Here is a 16,848-nt window from a genome sequence, read left to right on the forward strand (position 1 = left end):
TTTCATCAAATAACTATGCAATAAGTAAAATGCCCTGGAGAACGCCAAGTATTCTGTATCAGCACAGTTGTTTTTATCAGTCACTCTTACACATTGTAACAGACAACAAGTTTGTTTGACAGTAATTTCCATCCATAAAATTAGGTGAACAGCAGTAATTACTTTTGAAAAATGTCTAAATATGACCATCGAATTTTAAGTTTAATTTGGTAGATTAGTACAGAATGTGAATTGATCAGCCATATGAAATGCATTTTCCATAGTATTAAACCTCTTCTTTGTGAGATTAAAGACATATGGTTAGAATAGAATGAATCAATACAGAGGAATAATACTATTATCCCAAAGAGAAAGAAAAACTACACCTGTGTGGTAATTTGAGGGTAAGGAAAATATTCCAGCTCTCAACATGATTTTTTGATTCTGTCATCATTATTTCTAAGATAAGGTACTTTTCTATGTAAGGGCACCTGGTGAAGTCTATGGCATTGTTTGAGGAGTAGAGGCACTACTCAATAAGACGTTAGTCATCATAACTAAAACCAGTAAAAACTAACAATGACAGGGTTTAGTTAATATTTAGTTAATATGTGTCATCAAGTGACAGTGCATCCACTCCTCTGCCCTTTCCTCCAAGAATGGCTCACTCTGGCATGCCCTGTTGAAGCTCTCCAAAAGGACTGTTGGCTTATCTGAGGCTCCACACTACAGAGACAGAACTTCCCCAGGGCATCTGCTTTCCTTCTGAAATCCATTCTCAGCTGAACGTAGCTGTTGGCCTCTCCATACTCAATGCATCTGTTGTTCCATCAATCACAAAAACGTAGACTGTAAGCTCAAACCATAACACTCAGTTATTCCTTTTAATTTTCTTTCATGACCTTTGTCCCCAGTTGTTATCATAGTAATCATTAGATGAGAGGACTTTTATTTAGTATTTGCTCTGATGTGACCCTCAAAATCTCAACACAAGTTTAGATTGTCAAAATCAAGGAAAGGGGAAAGCCTTAGCTAAAGAGGTTCTGTGTAAAGACTGTGCACTTCCTCATAAAAATCCCTTCTCTATTGTATAACAATTTTGTGTCATCTTTAGCTCCTCTTTAACCTGGTCATAATACTATACATCCATATAAAGCTATTCAAATGTTTAAATCTAGATATCCTTTATTTAATCCCTGCAACTTTCAAGTATACCATTACACTAGTGCAATATAATAATTTATTTTGCTGATGGTCCTATTCTATGCCATAGGACCCTAATGAGTTTGTGTGTCCAGTTTAAAGTCATGCAAAGGTGTGTCTCCTACAATTCTGACCAATTCAATGACTTCTGCTTAAACATTCTGAACTGCTAAGGATAGATGTCTGTGATTTCCAGATGCACATTGATTCTATTTTTTATCCCTATTGCAAGATTATTTCACAAGCATTAAATCAGAGAAATAAATTATTTCTGTCACTTTAAGCTAGATATTTTGACACAAGTCACAAATTGCTGATCCTTTAGCAAACTCAGTCTGACATAGCTCCAGATTTTAAACATGTTTTCAGATTGGAGCCCAATGTGCTTTAATCATTTAACTGTGGAATAAAATGTATAGACCCGAAAAAATTATCTGAATTTTTAGGGAGGAATTAATGTCTGTAATATTTTATGCACTCTCATCCCATAGGATGATTGATCTTTTCAGTATGTCGCTGGATAGTAAAGAGGATTGAAAACAGATCCTCTGAAGGCATACTACCTCCCAAATAGACTTAATTATGTCAAATAGTGGAGACCTGACTATTTCAGAGAGTTTTTTGAGGACTCTGTCCAGTTGGCTTTGAATATAAGTTGAATGAATGTGGAAGGTGTAACTTTAAAAGTCAGTAATCTTCTGACAACAAGCAGAACACATTTTTGCCAGTGTTTAGATCCTTTTGTAAATTAGTGTTTGCATATTTTAGAAAAGACATTACATTATGAACTGAAAAGTTCTTTCCCTATTGGAGCATCCTTGTATTATTCACCTATATATGTGCATGCCTGTTGTGTTGAACTAAATAGGCTATTAGGGTGCAAAACAAATTTATAAGTATTATTTTAAGTATTTAGACAACAGTTTCCTTTATATAATATCCATAATACTGAGTTATTTTTTATTGCTTTCAGATATTTAATTTATTGAATAAGTGAGTTGGATTGGAATCAGTTAGGCACCCACTTATTATTTGAGACTGTAGCTAGCAGATACTGTTAATGCACATTTTTCTTAGCACCAAAATTTAGTCTGCTAAAAAAAAATAAAAAAGGCTATGTGATATGATTTATCAGGCCTAACCTAGTATGTTATTTTCTGTTGGTAGATAAAGACAAAACATTTACTTTATATCTCTTTTACCATGTGCCTCCTAGATAAATCAAGTGCACAGGTTAAGATATGACATGGAGATGAGAGTTAATTTTTGAGACTTATATTTGAATTATATTTTCAGATTATTTACAGACATGTTCTGTGAGTTTTCAGTGTTTTTCTTAATGGGGAACTCAAGGTTCAGCATTCCTAAAAGAAGCCCCGACCTAGTGTATTCAGAGTGTCTTTCTATGTAAAAGTAAAAATGTAAGGATACAGTGAGGTTACAAGAAAGAAAAAGAAGTGAAAATATGCTTTGAGAATACACAGAACAAAAGAATATTTGAAAAAAAAGTCACATGTATTCGTGCTAGAGACATTATAGTGCAAAAATAGAAATCAAGATGAGGTTTATTCTGTGCATTGTCCTTTGCTTTCTATTGTGGTCATAAAATTTCTCTAGTTGCAGAAGTGACATGTTATACAAATCTTATTTTTTACTCATTTTTAATAAGTTCTTTCGTTCTTCATGTTAATATGTAAGGGTACACGTGTATATATAGATGTGCAAAATGTCAGACTTTAAAAGTGTAATGTTAAGATTAAAGCAGACTTAAAAGATTTGAATGGGAAAGTACATATGGGCAAACCCAGTTTTCTTTGTTTAGAAATAGCACACCTGCTACGTTAAATATTTTTAAACTTTATTTTCTACAGAATAAAGACTGTTATTGTCTCAGAGATTTACTAAGTTGTGGTCATTTCCATAGTGCTAAAGATTGTTCATAAAGTGTCAATTGTGTCCCATTGTGTGTCTAACTTGGTGAAATTTATAAATCACAGTTTTTTCTCATGCGTTACTTTATTATTTTTTTTTTACTTTGGTTTTAAGATAGCATTAGCATTAAAAATCTGGAGTACATGGAACCAATGAATCTGAGAACCATAACTCCTACATTGGGACAAGGATCTCAGTGTCATTTTCATATAGAAAAATGGCAAAAAAGCAATGGACTTCAACAGAAGTGCTGTGAGAGAGGATGTAACTCTGCAAATGAATATTAACTTCACAGAAGGAAAGTTTCTGAACATGCTATTCTTCAGAACAGGGATGTGAACGTCCCATTGGCAGCCACATCTTCCCCAAATCCTCTCCATTGTCAGCTCTCCCTCTTGCTCTGAGCTTCAGTCTCTAACTCCGATGACCCTTGTTTAAAGCCCATTTTACCAGGTCACTCAGTCAGGGTGCCATTACCTGTGGAGTCAATGTATCCCAGTGTGTCCCATCCCTTCCCAACACTCTTCTTCCTGAAACATGGCACTATGACCAAATAAGGTGAATCTTAGATGTTTACACTCCCTTTTTTGATGCTTTAGGAATTACTTGAATTGAAGAAAAAGCACGTCATATGACATTAGCACTGCATGGCTTTACTAAGGTTAAAATGAATGTTTCTCCATTTCACACAAGCAATGGATGTCTGTTTTACACTCCCATTCAATGCATTTTGCATAAGAATATTCTTATTCATACTTCTCTTTAAAAAAGTCTCAGATATATGACTCCCAGTAAGTGAAACATACAGCTTTTGCATGTAATGTCATTCTTACTCTAAGATCATTAATGCTAAGAATTATATTTTTCCAGTGAGTTACAGTAACAGTAAGGTAGCCAATATCAAAAAATATATTCACGAAATTCTGCACACTTACCTCACAATACTCTAACTATGATTTACTATCCCACAATATGGACTTTTTAAAAAAAGACCAACCGAACAAAACCAAACACACACACAATTCAAACCCCCAAAACTCAAAAAACCCCACCAAATATATAAAGGTGCTTTTCTCCTGGAGAACAGACTTTCAAGATACTATTGGAACATATGAATACAGAGTTAAGTAAAGTATCTAATTAAGGGATCTGACATGGTTTACATTTCCTTTTTTAAAATGCCAGTATGATTTTTTACTTTTTTATTACCTGGAACATAATAAAAATTTAAAGTGAAAAAAAGATCTCTTTACAGAATATCAAATTATTTTTTTCTCATAAAAATAAAACTGCAGGAAAACCCAGCCAAAGACTCTATATTTTTAAGTCCCTGATTTAGGGAAAAGATAAAACCATTGTATTTATGCTGAGAATAGACTTAGGTACTTTGCTGAACAGGAATGGAAGTAAGCATGTGTTTTAAATTAATCACATGCATAAATGCTCTCTTGAATCAGAGCAAAGCATCGTTTGCATCAGAGAAAGTGATTTTCTGCAACAAAAATTAAAGGCAGTCTTTAAAATTTAATGGCTCTGATTGACCTTTTCTTGATATTTATGTGGAGCCTACATTATTCCTCATTGTCTAAAATTATCAGTTCATATCAAGTTGGTGGCAAAATGCTTGATGTCATTCAAAATACCTGCTATTTCTTTTTAAAGCACATTATTATTTTAATGATTGTTGAAAGTGTATGTTTCCTGACTTATTGGTACCATAATTCAAATACAGAACCCCATTTCTTTTCCCAGACTACATGCAGATATTTGTAATTCCACTCCCACCCCTCCATATAGGGTTTTGCATAATTTTTACCCTAAAAACTGAAAAGTGCCTGTAAAATAAATTGCAATGTTGAATTGCTGTGTTGGATAATCTGTGAGGAAATTGTGAGTTTTCTTCTGACATTTCTCAAAGGATTCCAATGTCACAAACAGTAAGGAGGGTTAGAATTATGGTATTAGCCTTCAAAGCTGATTATTAATGTGTAGCTCCTATTTCATTTAAACTGGCATCCCATGGAAGCTGACACGTCTAACACCTGATCTTCAGTTACTTGCCCCAGTGACTGGAATAACTTAGAAGCCATGGAATATTTGGTATGCTCTCCTATAAGGTGAAGGTGGAAAATCTCTCTTGCAGGAGTCATTGTTTGCATTTTCTCAGGCGGTTACATGCATCTGCAAGCATTTATGAAATACTTATCCTGCTTTATATCAAACCCACTAAGATCCACTTAAAAACTTCTCCAAGTTACACAGAAATCCAAATTTTTATCTACTTTCAGTGTCAACATTAGCTTACATATTTAAGCTACAATCCTTATTTAGTAATTCCATCTGTTAAAATGTAGATAACAAAAGGATACTATAAATAGTATCCTTTATAAATAGTGGTAAACATTTTCATTCCGTGGTCATCTAGTTAGCTGTTTTAAACACATTCAAGTCCTGAACAGTAAAAGAAGTGGGTTTATCTTCACCATTGATATAATTTTGTTTCCAAGGTTAATGCTTAACTACATTAGTAGCTTTTTTATTGTGACACTATAATTTGGCGTATGGTGATATGAAAACCTTCCATATCATCTGGAAGACTCCCACACCAGCCAAGACTCCCTGGTCTGAGTGTCAGTGGCATTTTACCAGAGGAAGACCTGAATGCGGTTTATGATGACCTGGTGGGATCATGTCTTGCCCAACAGCATAAAAAATTGTGCTTTCTGTTCCCTACTTAGGATAAAATATGAGCTATACACTATAAACCATGAAGTATGGTTAATAAAACTTCCTCAAATACTGTTTCATATTAATTTTTTTCCATACATAATCATGTTACCTGAGTATACTTTTTCTTTAATCACTTCTAAATTGGTTACTTTTTCCACATATAGACTAGTTATTTTTATTTTATTGTGGGTAAAAGTGAACAGAAGACATTAAAAATATAAAGAACTACTACATTTTAGGTCTCACTTTATCTCCCCACTTACTTCTATGTCTTTCTCTCTTAAAATGTTTGCATTTTTTTTTCTGATTCATTGACAAATATTTTATTTAAGATCTCAGAAGTGAAAATTTTTCATGTGTAACTTTATTTTCAATACACAATTGGAGAATAAATAGTATCAGTCAGACTGTTTTTAAAAATATTTCCTTTCCTTCATACTTTATAAAAATTATGACTCCCTAGTTCTTTGGCATGATTTCAGGTTTTTCTTTCCCTTCCTGAGTTGACGTTATTCTTTTATTTCTACTATTGACCCAAAATGTTACAGTATTTAGTTTTGAAAGATACTTGGTATGTGATATTTGAAAAGTATGGAATGGGGCTGAGATTTCCACACACACAGAGAGAAATATATCTTCATTGTTTGACATTTATCCAACAGCAGAGGGGGGAAAAGTTACTACTGATGTGCAGTTGAAGCTGATGCAGCAGGAAATAATATTCGTGCACCACCAGTCTCTACCCAGGATGATTATTTTCTGCTGCATCAGCTTTAATATCAGGTACTAACATGCCACAGTTAGGTCAACACAGGAACTTCTGGAGACATGAGATTCTGAATGGCTTATTACCTTGTGAGTTCTAGGACCGCATTTAAATGTTGAAAGGTTTTTGCTTGCTATTTTTATTTTGAAGTGGCTTTTTCACTTCAAGTAGACATGAAACAGATGTCTTATTTTTCCAGAACTGCATTCTGAGTTACATCCTATTTTTATGGAAAATCTCTACTGATGCGAGTGTTACTTTTTGATGAGAAGCTGCAACAAAATGGGATGTATTATTTAGACAGATAGGAATTGAAGAAAGGTACATCAGCTTGTCTTATCTAGGGATTAAGGAATGAATAATACCTTGAAGAGGTTTGACTTATAACAAATTTAAGATTAACTGTTTTAAATTAAATACATCAAAATAGTCAATTATTCATCAATGAGTGGAAACCAATAGCTCTACGGGTTTCTCACTTTTATCTCTTTTCTTTCTGTCCTTTTGAAAATCTATTGTCATTGTCATTGCTATTTTACCAGTTTTCCAACCCATGCAATAGACCTTACCTCTTCTATTTCTTTGATCCTTGTACATATTTTATGACTTTTTTAGGACAGCACAATTGTCATGAGTTGAGCTACCTGAAGAAAAGGGATCATGAGTTTTGCTTTGGAAGGCAGTTGCACTTGCTTGGGAAGGGGAAGTTTTGTAGGTTGTAGAGTGGTATGAGTGGGCATAGGTGAGTGTTCTGAAGGAGAGTGGAGAATACAGCATTGGAAAGAGGAGATATTATCAGGTTTCTGCATCTCTCAAAAGCAAAACTTTCTAGTGACCAAGATCCATATGCTACAACACCTTAAAATTAAATGAATTGTAACAAACAGTAGAAAAAAGAACTTGCAATAATGACACAAGGAATATAAAAACTATGTATATCTAAACAAAGATAGGACACAGTGAGAAGGGAAATAATTACTTATCAGCTTTTCCTTATTTCTATTTTGTCCATTCTAGATATATTGACTTTTTTATGTCAAATATTGATTAACTGTAGTTTATAGTTTAATAACACCTGACTTTTATGGTTTTATGGTCCTCTTGCATCTGTTTGGGAATGTTTGCTGTAAGGGAGCAATCCAGTCAGATCTTCCTCAAAATTCTGAGGAATTCAGGGTACTGTCGCATGTGATTTTATGCCTCAGAAAACATTTGCCTGAGTATGTTAGCCTTGTGAACCTGAGATTAGTTTGTTGAACAGGTAAGATGTGTTTTATCCATTATGTTGATATATTCTACCTTGCAGTAGCTTTTTAGGTAACACTGTTGGACTGAACTGGAGCTGCCAGAATATTGTAATGTTTACTAGACACATGCCACTTGGTGTCTGGTTAGTGTATTTTTAATGATACTTGTACATCATTCTTTCTATTTGACCTAGTATTCTCCCCCATCATTATGTTTTGTGGTATGCTTCTTGTTAATCTATAAATTAAAAAACTTACTGTTCTCTCAATGTATATTTTAATCAGACAATAATATTTGTTGGGCTGTTTTGAGAAAAATGGGACAGAACCAGAATTGCAAATGAAAATTTAAATTTTAATTATTTTTCAGACTTATGTAGACAAATTAAACTGAGTTACCAATATTCTTTTTATATTGATATTCAGTTAAATCCACTGCAGAAATCACATCTGTTTTGAAAACCATAATTGAGCATTCGTTCCTAAAACTACTTTCATGAAGGAGAGATGTAAGCATCTCAAAGCTACCGAGAGAAGATTACACAGCATGATATATTTAACAACTACTGGAAAAAAGATGTTTAAAGAGGGGAAACACATTCCATGGCTAGATATCTATTTAATGTTTAGATAATTTGGAGAAAAGATAGAGGAACATTCACTCCCTACTCCTGTAGAAAGATAAAAAAGGGCAATTTTAGTGCATATTTTACTGACTCTCTTGGGGCAATGCACACACAAAGGTGATTTGTTAAAACCCAGAGAATTTTTACGTCAGTGAGCAACCATAATTGTGTTTTCTCCCTAATGAAGTCAATCCATTACAAAGGTATAACAAAGTTAAAGCTTGTCTCTAAGGGTTTTTCTTTCGTTGCCTGTAGGGTTTACACTGTTTTCTGTGATATTTTTTTTTTAAGGATCATCTGTTTCAACTGGAATCGCACAAATTTGAGAGAGGACGAGGCAGGTGCCCTTTTGACCCCAGTTCTTCCTTCACCTCCATTTTAATTGGTAATGATCTTTCTGTCACAAGCTTCACGGTTTTGTCAATCTGTCTTTCTGAGTCTCTTTCTTCAGCACACTGAGGTGTTGTCAGTCTTCCACATGTCAGACTTAATCCTCATGGTGCTGCTCACATTAATATTACATCCCAAGCACCATTAACTCCAGCGAGGGCATCTCAGTAAAGTCAGTAAATGTTGCATGACATGTGCCATACTGAAGAGGTAATTGATTGTTTTGTAATTTTTGGAAATAATAATTTCCTTCAAAGCAAAACAACATGTCTAGCTTAATCTTTTATACCACTGAGACAAATACAGAAAATTTACTGGTTTCATCTATGGAGATATAAAATGGGTAACAAGCATCTTGTAAAATCTGGTTTTATATCAAGTATTTATCATTTATATAAATGTTAGGTTTTGAGATCAAATTAGATTTTTTTTCAAAAACCGATCAAACCTGGTAATTCTCTCTATCCGAGTTAATCTTACACTTGACAGTTGTAAAAATAGAATTTAGTCTAAGTCCTGCAGTGCCAGAAATCTGTTCTGAGATAGTGCTCTTCTGTGACTTGCTGGTAAGTATATCACTGTAGGGCTGGGACCTTTGAAATTGTAATATAGCAAACCATATGGTTTTTTTCATCTATAATGTTTTCCTGAAAACATTTTGTGAGATCATGTAAACAGAATCTTGGCAGTATATAATGCAATGACTAAAAGTAGACTGGAACAGCAGGTAAATGGTGAAAGCTAAATGCACTTAGGGAGTAATAGAGCAATTTCTGGTTTTAGAAAACATAAATAAGATGAAAATTGAGCTTTCAAGAGGAACAGTCACAAAAAGAAAGAGCTAGAAAAAGGAGACTAAAGATCAAATAAATTTTCAACTTTTCAAGGATAAAAAAGAGGATGTTAGGACTTTATATCTTAAAGTTGGATCTTAGACATTTAAAATCTCTGATTTTTAACTGCAGCGGTGGTGAGGAAGTGTTGGTGATGAATGACATGTTTTTACATTTTATTTCTTCCTCTACATCAACAAATTACATAGAAGAAGTATCTTCACCAGCAATGCAGAATCTTTCAAATTGCAGCAATTAATTAAAATACTGTTCGCTCTCATTATAAAATATTGCTGCTCAAATTCTTATGTATTAGTGGGTTAAGAAGTCATGAAACAATGACAAAAAACTCCTATATTTTGACTGACCTTCCAGAATCCATGAATTACAGATCATTACACTTTTCTTCCAACCTTATTTTTAAATTGTTTCTACAGTGTTTGACAGATTCCAGTCTAAGCTCAGTCTGGAAATAAAGAGTCATCCCATGGATTTTGCTGTAGGCGTGAAAACTCATGGTCTAATCTTGAAGCCCTTCTCAACTGTTCCTCAGACAGAACCAAGTAAATAAATTAGCCTGATCATGTTCCTACTGAGAGATCAATGTGAATTTTATTTGCTTAAATGGAAGCCAGATTATGCCACTGAGCATTTCAAGACTAATGGTTAGCCCTAGTGTTTCTGACCAATTCATTTGTTTGCCTGGATATGGGAGGACCTATGGATTCACACAGTTGTATTTGAAAGATAAATCCACTAAACAAGCCCTTCCTTCATAAATCCTTAACAGAGTCTTTGACATTCACTGGCAAAGACTTATAAAGTCAATCTCACAAAGCTAACAATTCTGTAATGTGGCAAGGTTAACAGGACAACATAATACATTTCTATCAGATCACTGATATAATATCAAGAAACAGTTAAACTTTCATCCCTTCATCAAAACTACTATGACTTGAGAAAGCTACTTAGAAGCTATTTTGCCATGCCTCAAATGATTACAGAATGATATTTTAAAAGTATAACAAAATTCTTCAAACAGTTTTTATTCTATTTGTGCTTTTATATGTTTTATAGCATTGGAATTAAACACTTCCAACACTTAAGTAAAATATCCTAAAGAACTTCAAATTTCCAAGTATTCTACTATGTTCTACTAATTTCTACACAACTTACAGAATAAGCAGAACTAACTCTGCTCCTTAGACTCCAGAATGTATATCCTTTATCTCTGTATGAAGGATGTGTAGGTATCTGTTTGAAAAGGGAGAAGACATAGACAGAAACACAGTGAGTATTAAAGAAACTTTTAGTCAACATTTGAAAATCAGCCTGAGACCTTTAATGCCCACTGCACTCTGAAGGAAGGGATGCTCCTTCATTCAACTGATTCCAGATTCTAGTGGTCATGATCCCATGCAAGGAGATGACAATGGTACCATGCAGCCTCCAGGGATGGTCTTCCAGACTTTCCTCCACCACTTTCCTCCTCTGTTTTTTTCAGAAAGTGAAATTCACTCCTGGTATGGAGTCAGTGTGCCCTTGGAAGCTGCACGGCAGAGCTGCCTCCACTGACCCATGCAGGTTCAGCCAGTGTGCATGTGCTTGAAAAGGTTTTATGCAAACCTGTTAGCAGAGACCTTCACATCCCAGCATCCTCTTCGTCCTAACTACACAATTCAAAACCTGCTTCCACCTAAGCAACTCTCAATAGCCTATATCAGTGTGGCTATTGACTAACAGTGAGGATTAGACTAACAAGGAAACTTTATACACCTCTGATAAAAGTTTAGAAGCTTTTAAAATCTTGATCCTGAAAGGTCATTTTCACCATCACTAATTAGAAATGGATTTTGCTAGATTAATTTACGAAGAAAGAGAATCTCTTGTTCTGTATCTCTTCATGTATTTCAACACATCAGTTAGAACACCCACTTCTAGTAAAAATTGTACGTGACTTGGCTTTAAAAACTAGATATCTAAGCTGTCATAAGTTTTATTACAGGCTATCTGACCCAGTGGTAAAGTTATTTGTGATGAATTCCTCAATTTATGAACAATTAAATTTTAGTAATTTATTGTCAGCATCAGGAAATAGAATAGAAGTTGAATCGCAAACAGGCTGAATAAAATACATATGTTTACATAAACTGATCTAAAACTTTTGGGCTTCACTTTCTAATGAACATTCCCATCTGCTTTCAATAGCCAAAACTATTTTTGATATCAAATGAAGCACACTAATTAACTTAGACCATACTAGCTCTTCGAAGTTGCGAAACTACTGTATGCCTATTTCTTGTTACCTGCAATATATCACGAGCAAGATTGTATATCACCTAATACACAATTGAACATGTTTTTCTATCCAGGGAAACTATTCCAATAATATTTTATGGTTTTACAGTTTTAAAACAGTTTCATGGATTTGTTTCTTTTCTTTTATTTTACAATAAACTAAAATAAATACATATTCATTCAAAACAGAACACAGAACATTTGAATGACAAACATAAAATGCAAATATACTGAGAAAGTTTACCAGTAAAACAATAGCTAATTTCTTTTGAATTTGTTTTTTTCCTGCTATGATAAGAACAACTTACTGAAAATATGAATTGGCATTTTGATTTTAGTTGTCACATGAGTAATAATGGGTCAAAGAAATGTAGGAAAGGTGCTGCTTATGTTCTGCTTATTATAGTCTTCACTTTTATTCAGAAAAAAGCTATTCCACTTTGTAGAAAGTGATGTAATGGGGATATCATACAAAAATGACCAATGGTGAATAATAGCTTGTGTTTGCATTACATTCCTACTTGAAGCAGGTACAAAAAACATGCCAATAACAAATGAAGGAAACACACTTCTAAGGTAGAAGCTACCAATTTATAGAAATCTTTTCTATATATTACTCCCTTGTATATATATACTGTATATATTATTTTTTTTTGAAAGTAAATCACATGCTTCAATCTGATTTGCTTTAGGAGTTGTCATATAGGAGTTCTTTGTTTTAGAAAAAAAAAGTTGTATTAGATTTTGTTAATATTTTACTCAGAAAAAGGCAAAAAAAATGGTATCTTTTGAGAAGTAGCAATTGAACTTAGGTATCCTTTTTTGCTTAGAAAGAATATTAGCTAAAAAATATGCATGTATCACTAGAGCTAAAATTGTTTTTTGAGATCCATGTTATGTTGTTCTTTAAATGTGGAAAAAATAAAGTTTCTATTCTTGCTTTAGCAAGATTAACCAGACTATGTTAACACTTAAATTTTAGCAATGAAATTGTCAAATATGTATGAAGCTGGGGTTAGACTAGAAGAGAAGCATGGTGAAGATCTGTGAAACTGCTTGATTTGCAGCTGATTTCCACTGGAAAACTCTGGTTTACCAGTGTGATGTGCAGCAGCATAAAACCCTGAAACAAAGATGGGAGTAAGTTGATACGTCATTGTAGCTCTTCAATGGAGGAGAAAAGAGTAGAAATCTTGCCAGGATTTTTCAAACCTCAGCTTCAGGTTGTCTTCAAACCTAGAGTTATTCAGCACCTCTAAAAACTGAGCAGTCTTCAAAATATGTAATATGGATTAAAAGGATACTAGCAGGGAAAAAAGGAGATCCTTTTAATGCTGAAAGGGTAAAAGATCTCAGAATTACCTTGAATGAAAACAATAACAGTTCAAGGCTGGAACTTTCATTTTCTCCTGCCAGGATCTCATGGATAAAATAAGTGATAATTTCCCTGGTATTTGGTAGAATGCTGTGTCATCAGGCTAGATACATATACTGACATTTTATGCCTATGTCAAACAGAAGGAATAAGCTGCATATCCAAACTTCTAAAAGTCTAGATTTAAAAATGCCAATCTTGATCACTAGCAACATGTGACAAATCACTTACCCTGCACTGGTACATTTTGCAAGACTCACTTTGGTGCTGAAAGGAGAAAAGCATCATGGTTTGTATTACACATCACTGTAGTTTAAAAGGAGTCCAGATATTTTTCCAATAAAATTCTTAAAAGAGGTTTTTAGAACTAATGTAACTCATTAATTAGGGTTGTGGGGATTGATTTCAAAATTATTCAGACACTGGCAAATTCTGTTATTTAAGCAGCTCTGTGTTGTTCAAAAAATAAAGCTCTGTGTTTGTTCTGGGTAACTTTAACTTCAACTGATGCTATAATTTATACTTATTTTTCATTTCACTTGCTAATATTTCACACTAAATCACTACCATGCATTTTATGAGGCAGTATCCATTCTTCATGTGGTGAAGAGTATGGCAAAACTACACTCGGCTGTGAATCAGCAGAAGTCGCTGAACCAGCCCCAGCTTCCAGACTACAAACTTTTCAAAATTGTCATTCAGACTCACAGTACCATTCAGTTAACATTTATCTCTTAAGATAAACAAAACTCACAATTTGAGGGAGACTAACAAGCAAAAGTCTTGGGTTTGCTCCAGTCTTTTATAAATGTCATCAAATGTTATTTGAATGGATCATTCATGTTTATTTTGATTAGAAGGTAGGAAGCCTTGACACTGAAACCTCCACTCAGATTAGCCACAGCCTGGAAAGTATTTATTTCCCCCTTCTTGTGCAATTCAATTCCTGCTGTACTATTTTCTAACATAAGGATGCCACCTAGTGACAACAACTGTCTGCTTCTTACACTGAGCCTAAAAAATTTCCCGTCTACGATGTTGTGAAACATATTATTCTTAATTCTTAGTGAGTTAAGGGGAATTGCACTCACACATAAATAAAAGATAGAATTATTGGTGGTATTACACTAAAGTAAATTATATCTAATAGAATAGATAGAAAAAGGCTGGATTTTTAAACATATGTATGATCTATACAGTGGTACTTGACCACAAATAGATTTTCAACTATTATTGGTAGTTAACATATTATTTCTAATATTGCTTAATTTGTGAATGCCACCTAAACCCTTTAAAAATGGGACTCAGTTTCTGTTCCCATACATTTTTCAGGAAATATTCATCACCATTTGTAAAGTATGAATAAGATCTGAGGTCCTGTCCCTAGTCCGGTGAATATTTTAAGCATATGAAAGCAACATTGCTGGACCAGAGAAAAATAGACTTTTTATATACTGAACACCTAAGCTCCTCAGTCAGCAAGTTATATCCAAACTAGTTATTTCAGGTAAAGTGGAACAGCTCCTGTTCCTCTGGAAAATGCCCTCAGCTTAATAAAACATGCACTTATTTATAGAAATCCTTTCCTCAGATAGCAGGTACTGCTTCTTTTCTCTCCAGCTGTGGATAACAGCATCCAGCCCTCTAGTATTTACAATATGCACTTCACTAATGGATCTTTTTTTCAGCCATGTCTTGTACAGAGCCAAATCATCTAACAATGCTCAGGAAACACTCTCTTGTTCAAGGTTTAATCTATGGATTCATGTATGGTTTAGCTTTGAACTATATGCATACAACATTGCCCAAATTAGTGGATTGGTGCAGCTATTAGTATTTCATCAGCACTATACCCTCTGAAACCTGCTGCTGCATTCTCATGCCATTTTCTGGCTCCTGTTATTTCTGACTCCTCATAAACCCAAAATGCATTTTCTGTTTCTGAGACCAAGCAATTAGTTGCTTCTCATTAGCAAGACTTGAGCACATCTGAAAGTTCACAGAGGTAAACCACTGGTCAGAGGCCTTGAACTGGAGAAAATTTAGGTGCCAACAAAAGGTAAATGTTTCTAGGGCCAGACACTAACTGAATGGCAGTGAGACCTTAGAACGTAGGTGCCTGATGTGGCAAACATTGTTGTAGCAGATGTGGTCAGGTGTTAGTTTAATGCCTTCTTTTTTTATGTGTGAATCTATCCTGAAGTCATTAAATCAGTTTTAAAATGAGGCGAAGCCCATGAATTAAAGTTAAAACTCTTGTTCTCATGCTGTTCCAACTGTAAATGTTGCACTGCTGGTAGGAACCAGGTAATTGTGCTCTTTGTGCTATATGTAACTTACTGACTCACCTTCTTACTAAATTTGAGCAAATGCTAATGAATCATGTCTATAATGCAGTTCCTATCATATGCGGTGACATTAATAGGTAAAGCATTACCAAATTGTTTTGTTGGTTTTGTTTTTTAATCTATGGTCTGCAGGTGGTGAACTTTTTACTGGTCTCTACAGTGACTACTGGGGAAGAGATGCTGCTCTGTTTCGCACCATGAATCGCATGGCCCATCTGCGAACTGAACCAGATAACGAGCTCCTGCTAAAAGGTATGGGAAGAAGGAGATGGGAAATCATGGAACTAGGCATGTTTTGGATGTCTAGGCAATTTCTGTTTAACCACAAATTAAAATGATATTGCTCATGCATAGGCATCTCCATATGGAGGTTAATTTGTTTGAACTACATTGTTTCCATGACATTTTTCCTTAACCTCCTGTCCGGATGAACATACTGAAATCTTTTCTGTGATCATATATTGGATATAGCAAGTGAAATTTTTAAATCCTTTGGTTTTAACTTTTGAAATTGCTTTTAATTTATACTCTGGATATTTTATATCATTTCATAATATGCCAGATATAATTAAAATAATATTTTATCATTTTCTGTTTAAGTAATGTGAGCTTCTAATTAGAACACAGTACTCTTTTTTTCTAGACATAATTTTGCAATAAAGCGACTCAGTTTTTGCCAAGTTAGGTAGTAAAGAGATGTGAATCAATAATGCAAACTAATAACATATAATGAACACACAGTTAAATGAAATAAAAATTTAAAGCTGGTGATTTTAACAAAGAAAATTAAAATATTTCACGAGAAAATGCTGAGAATAATTAAGTTATTGGAAATTTAGAGATTGTTTCATTCTCTTCAGTGTGAAATGTAATTGAATTTCAAAGTGTTTACATTTCTGTGAAATGTAAAGTCAGAAACTTGTTTTGTTTTTTCTTGAAACTATTGCAATATTTCACCATAACTTTGAAAAATTTATTCATCATGTTTGGCAAGGAGAGTCAATGATTGCCTTCTAGATTTATGTGTATGGTGAGCATCACCTTTTCAGTGAAAAGACAGAAGATTTTTCTCTCAAATTTCAAAGCAATTTTCTCCCAAATCAGAAGATAGAAAATAGTCC

The 16,848-nt window shown here is 34.0% G+C and overlaps 1 protein-coding gene across 1 annotated transcript in view; it reads left to right on the forward strand.

Moving 5' to 3' along the window:
• SEMA3E (semaphorin 3E) overlaps positions 1–16,848 on the forward strand; it is a 141,344-nt gene that overhangs the window by 92,950 nt on the left and 31,546 nt on the right. The window contains exons 5-6 of the mRNA XM_069875464.1: positions 8,775–8,868; positions 15,860–15,979. Coding sequence (XP_069731565.1) covers positions 8,775–8,868; positions 15,860–15,979 — 214 coding nt within the window. The remainder of the gene's footprint in view (positions 1–8,774; positions 8,869–15,859; positions 15,980–16,848) is intronic.

This window comes from Phaenicophaeus curvirostris, chromosome 1 (assembly GCF_032191515.1).
Source record: "Phaenicophaeus curvirostris isolate KB17595 chromosome 1, BPBGC_Pcur_1.0, whole genome shotgun sequence".
Taxonomy (NCBI): domain Eukaryota; kingdom Metazoa; phylum Chordata; class Aves; order Cuculiformes; family Cuculidae; genus Phaenicophaeus; species Phaenicophaeus curvirostris.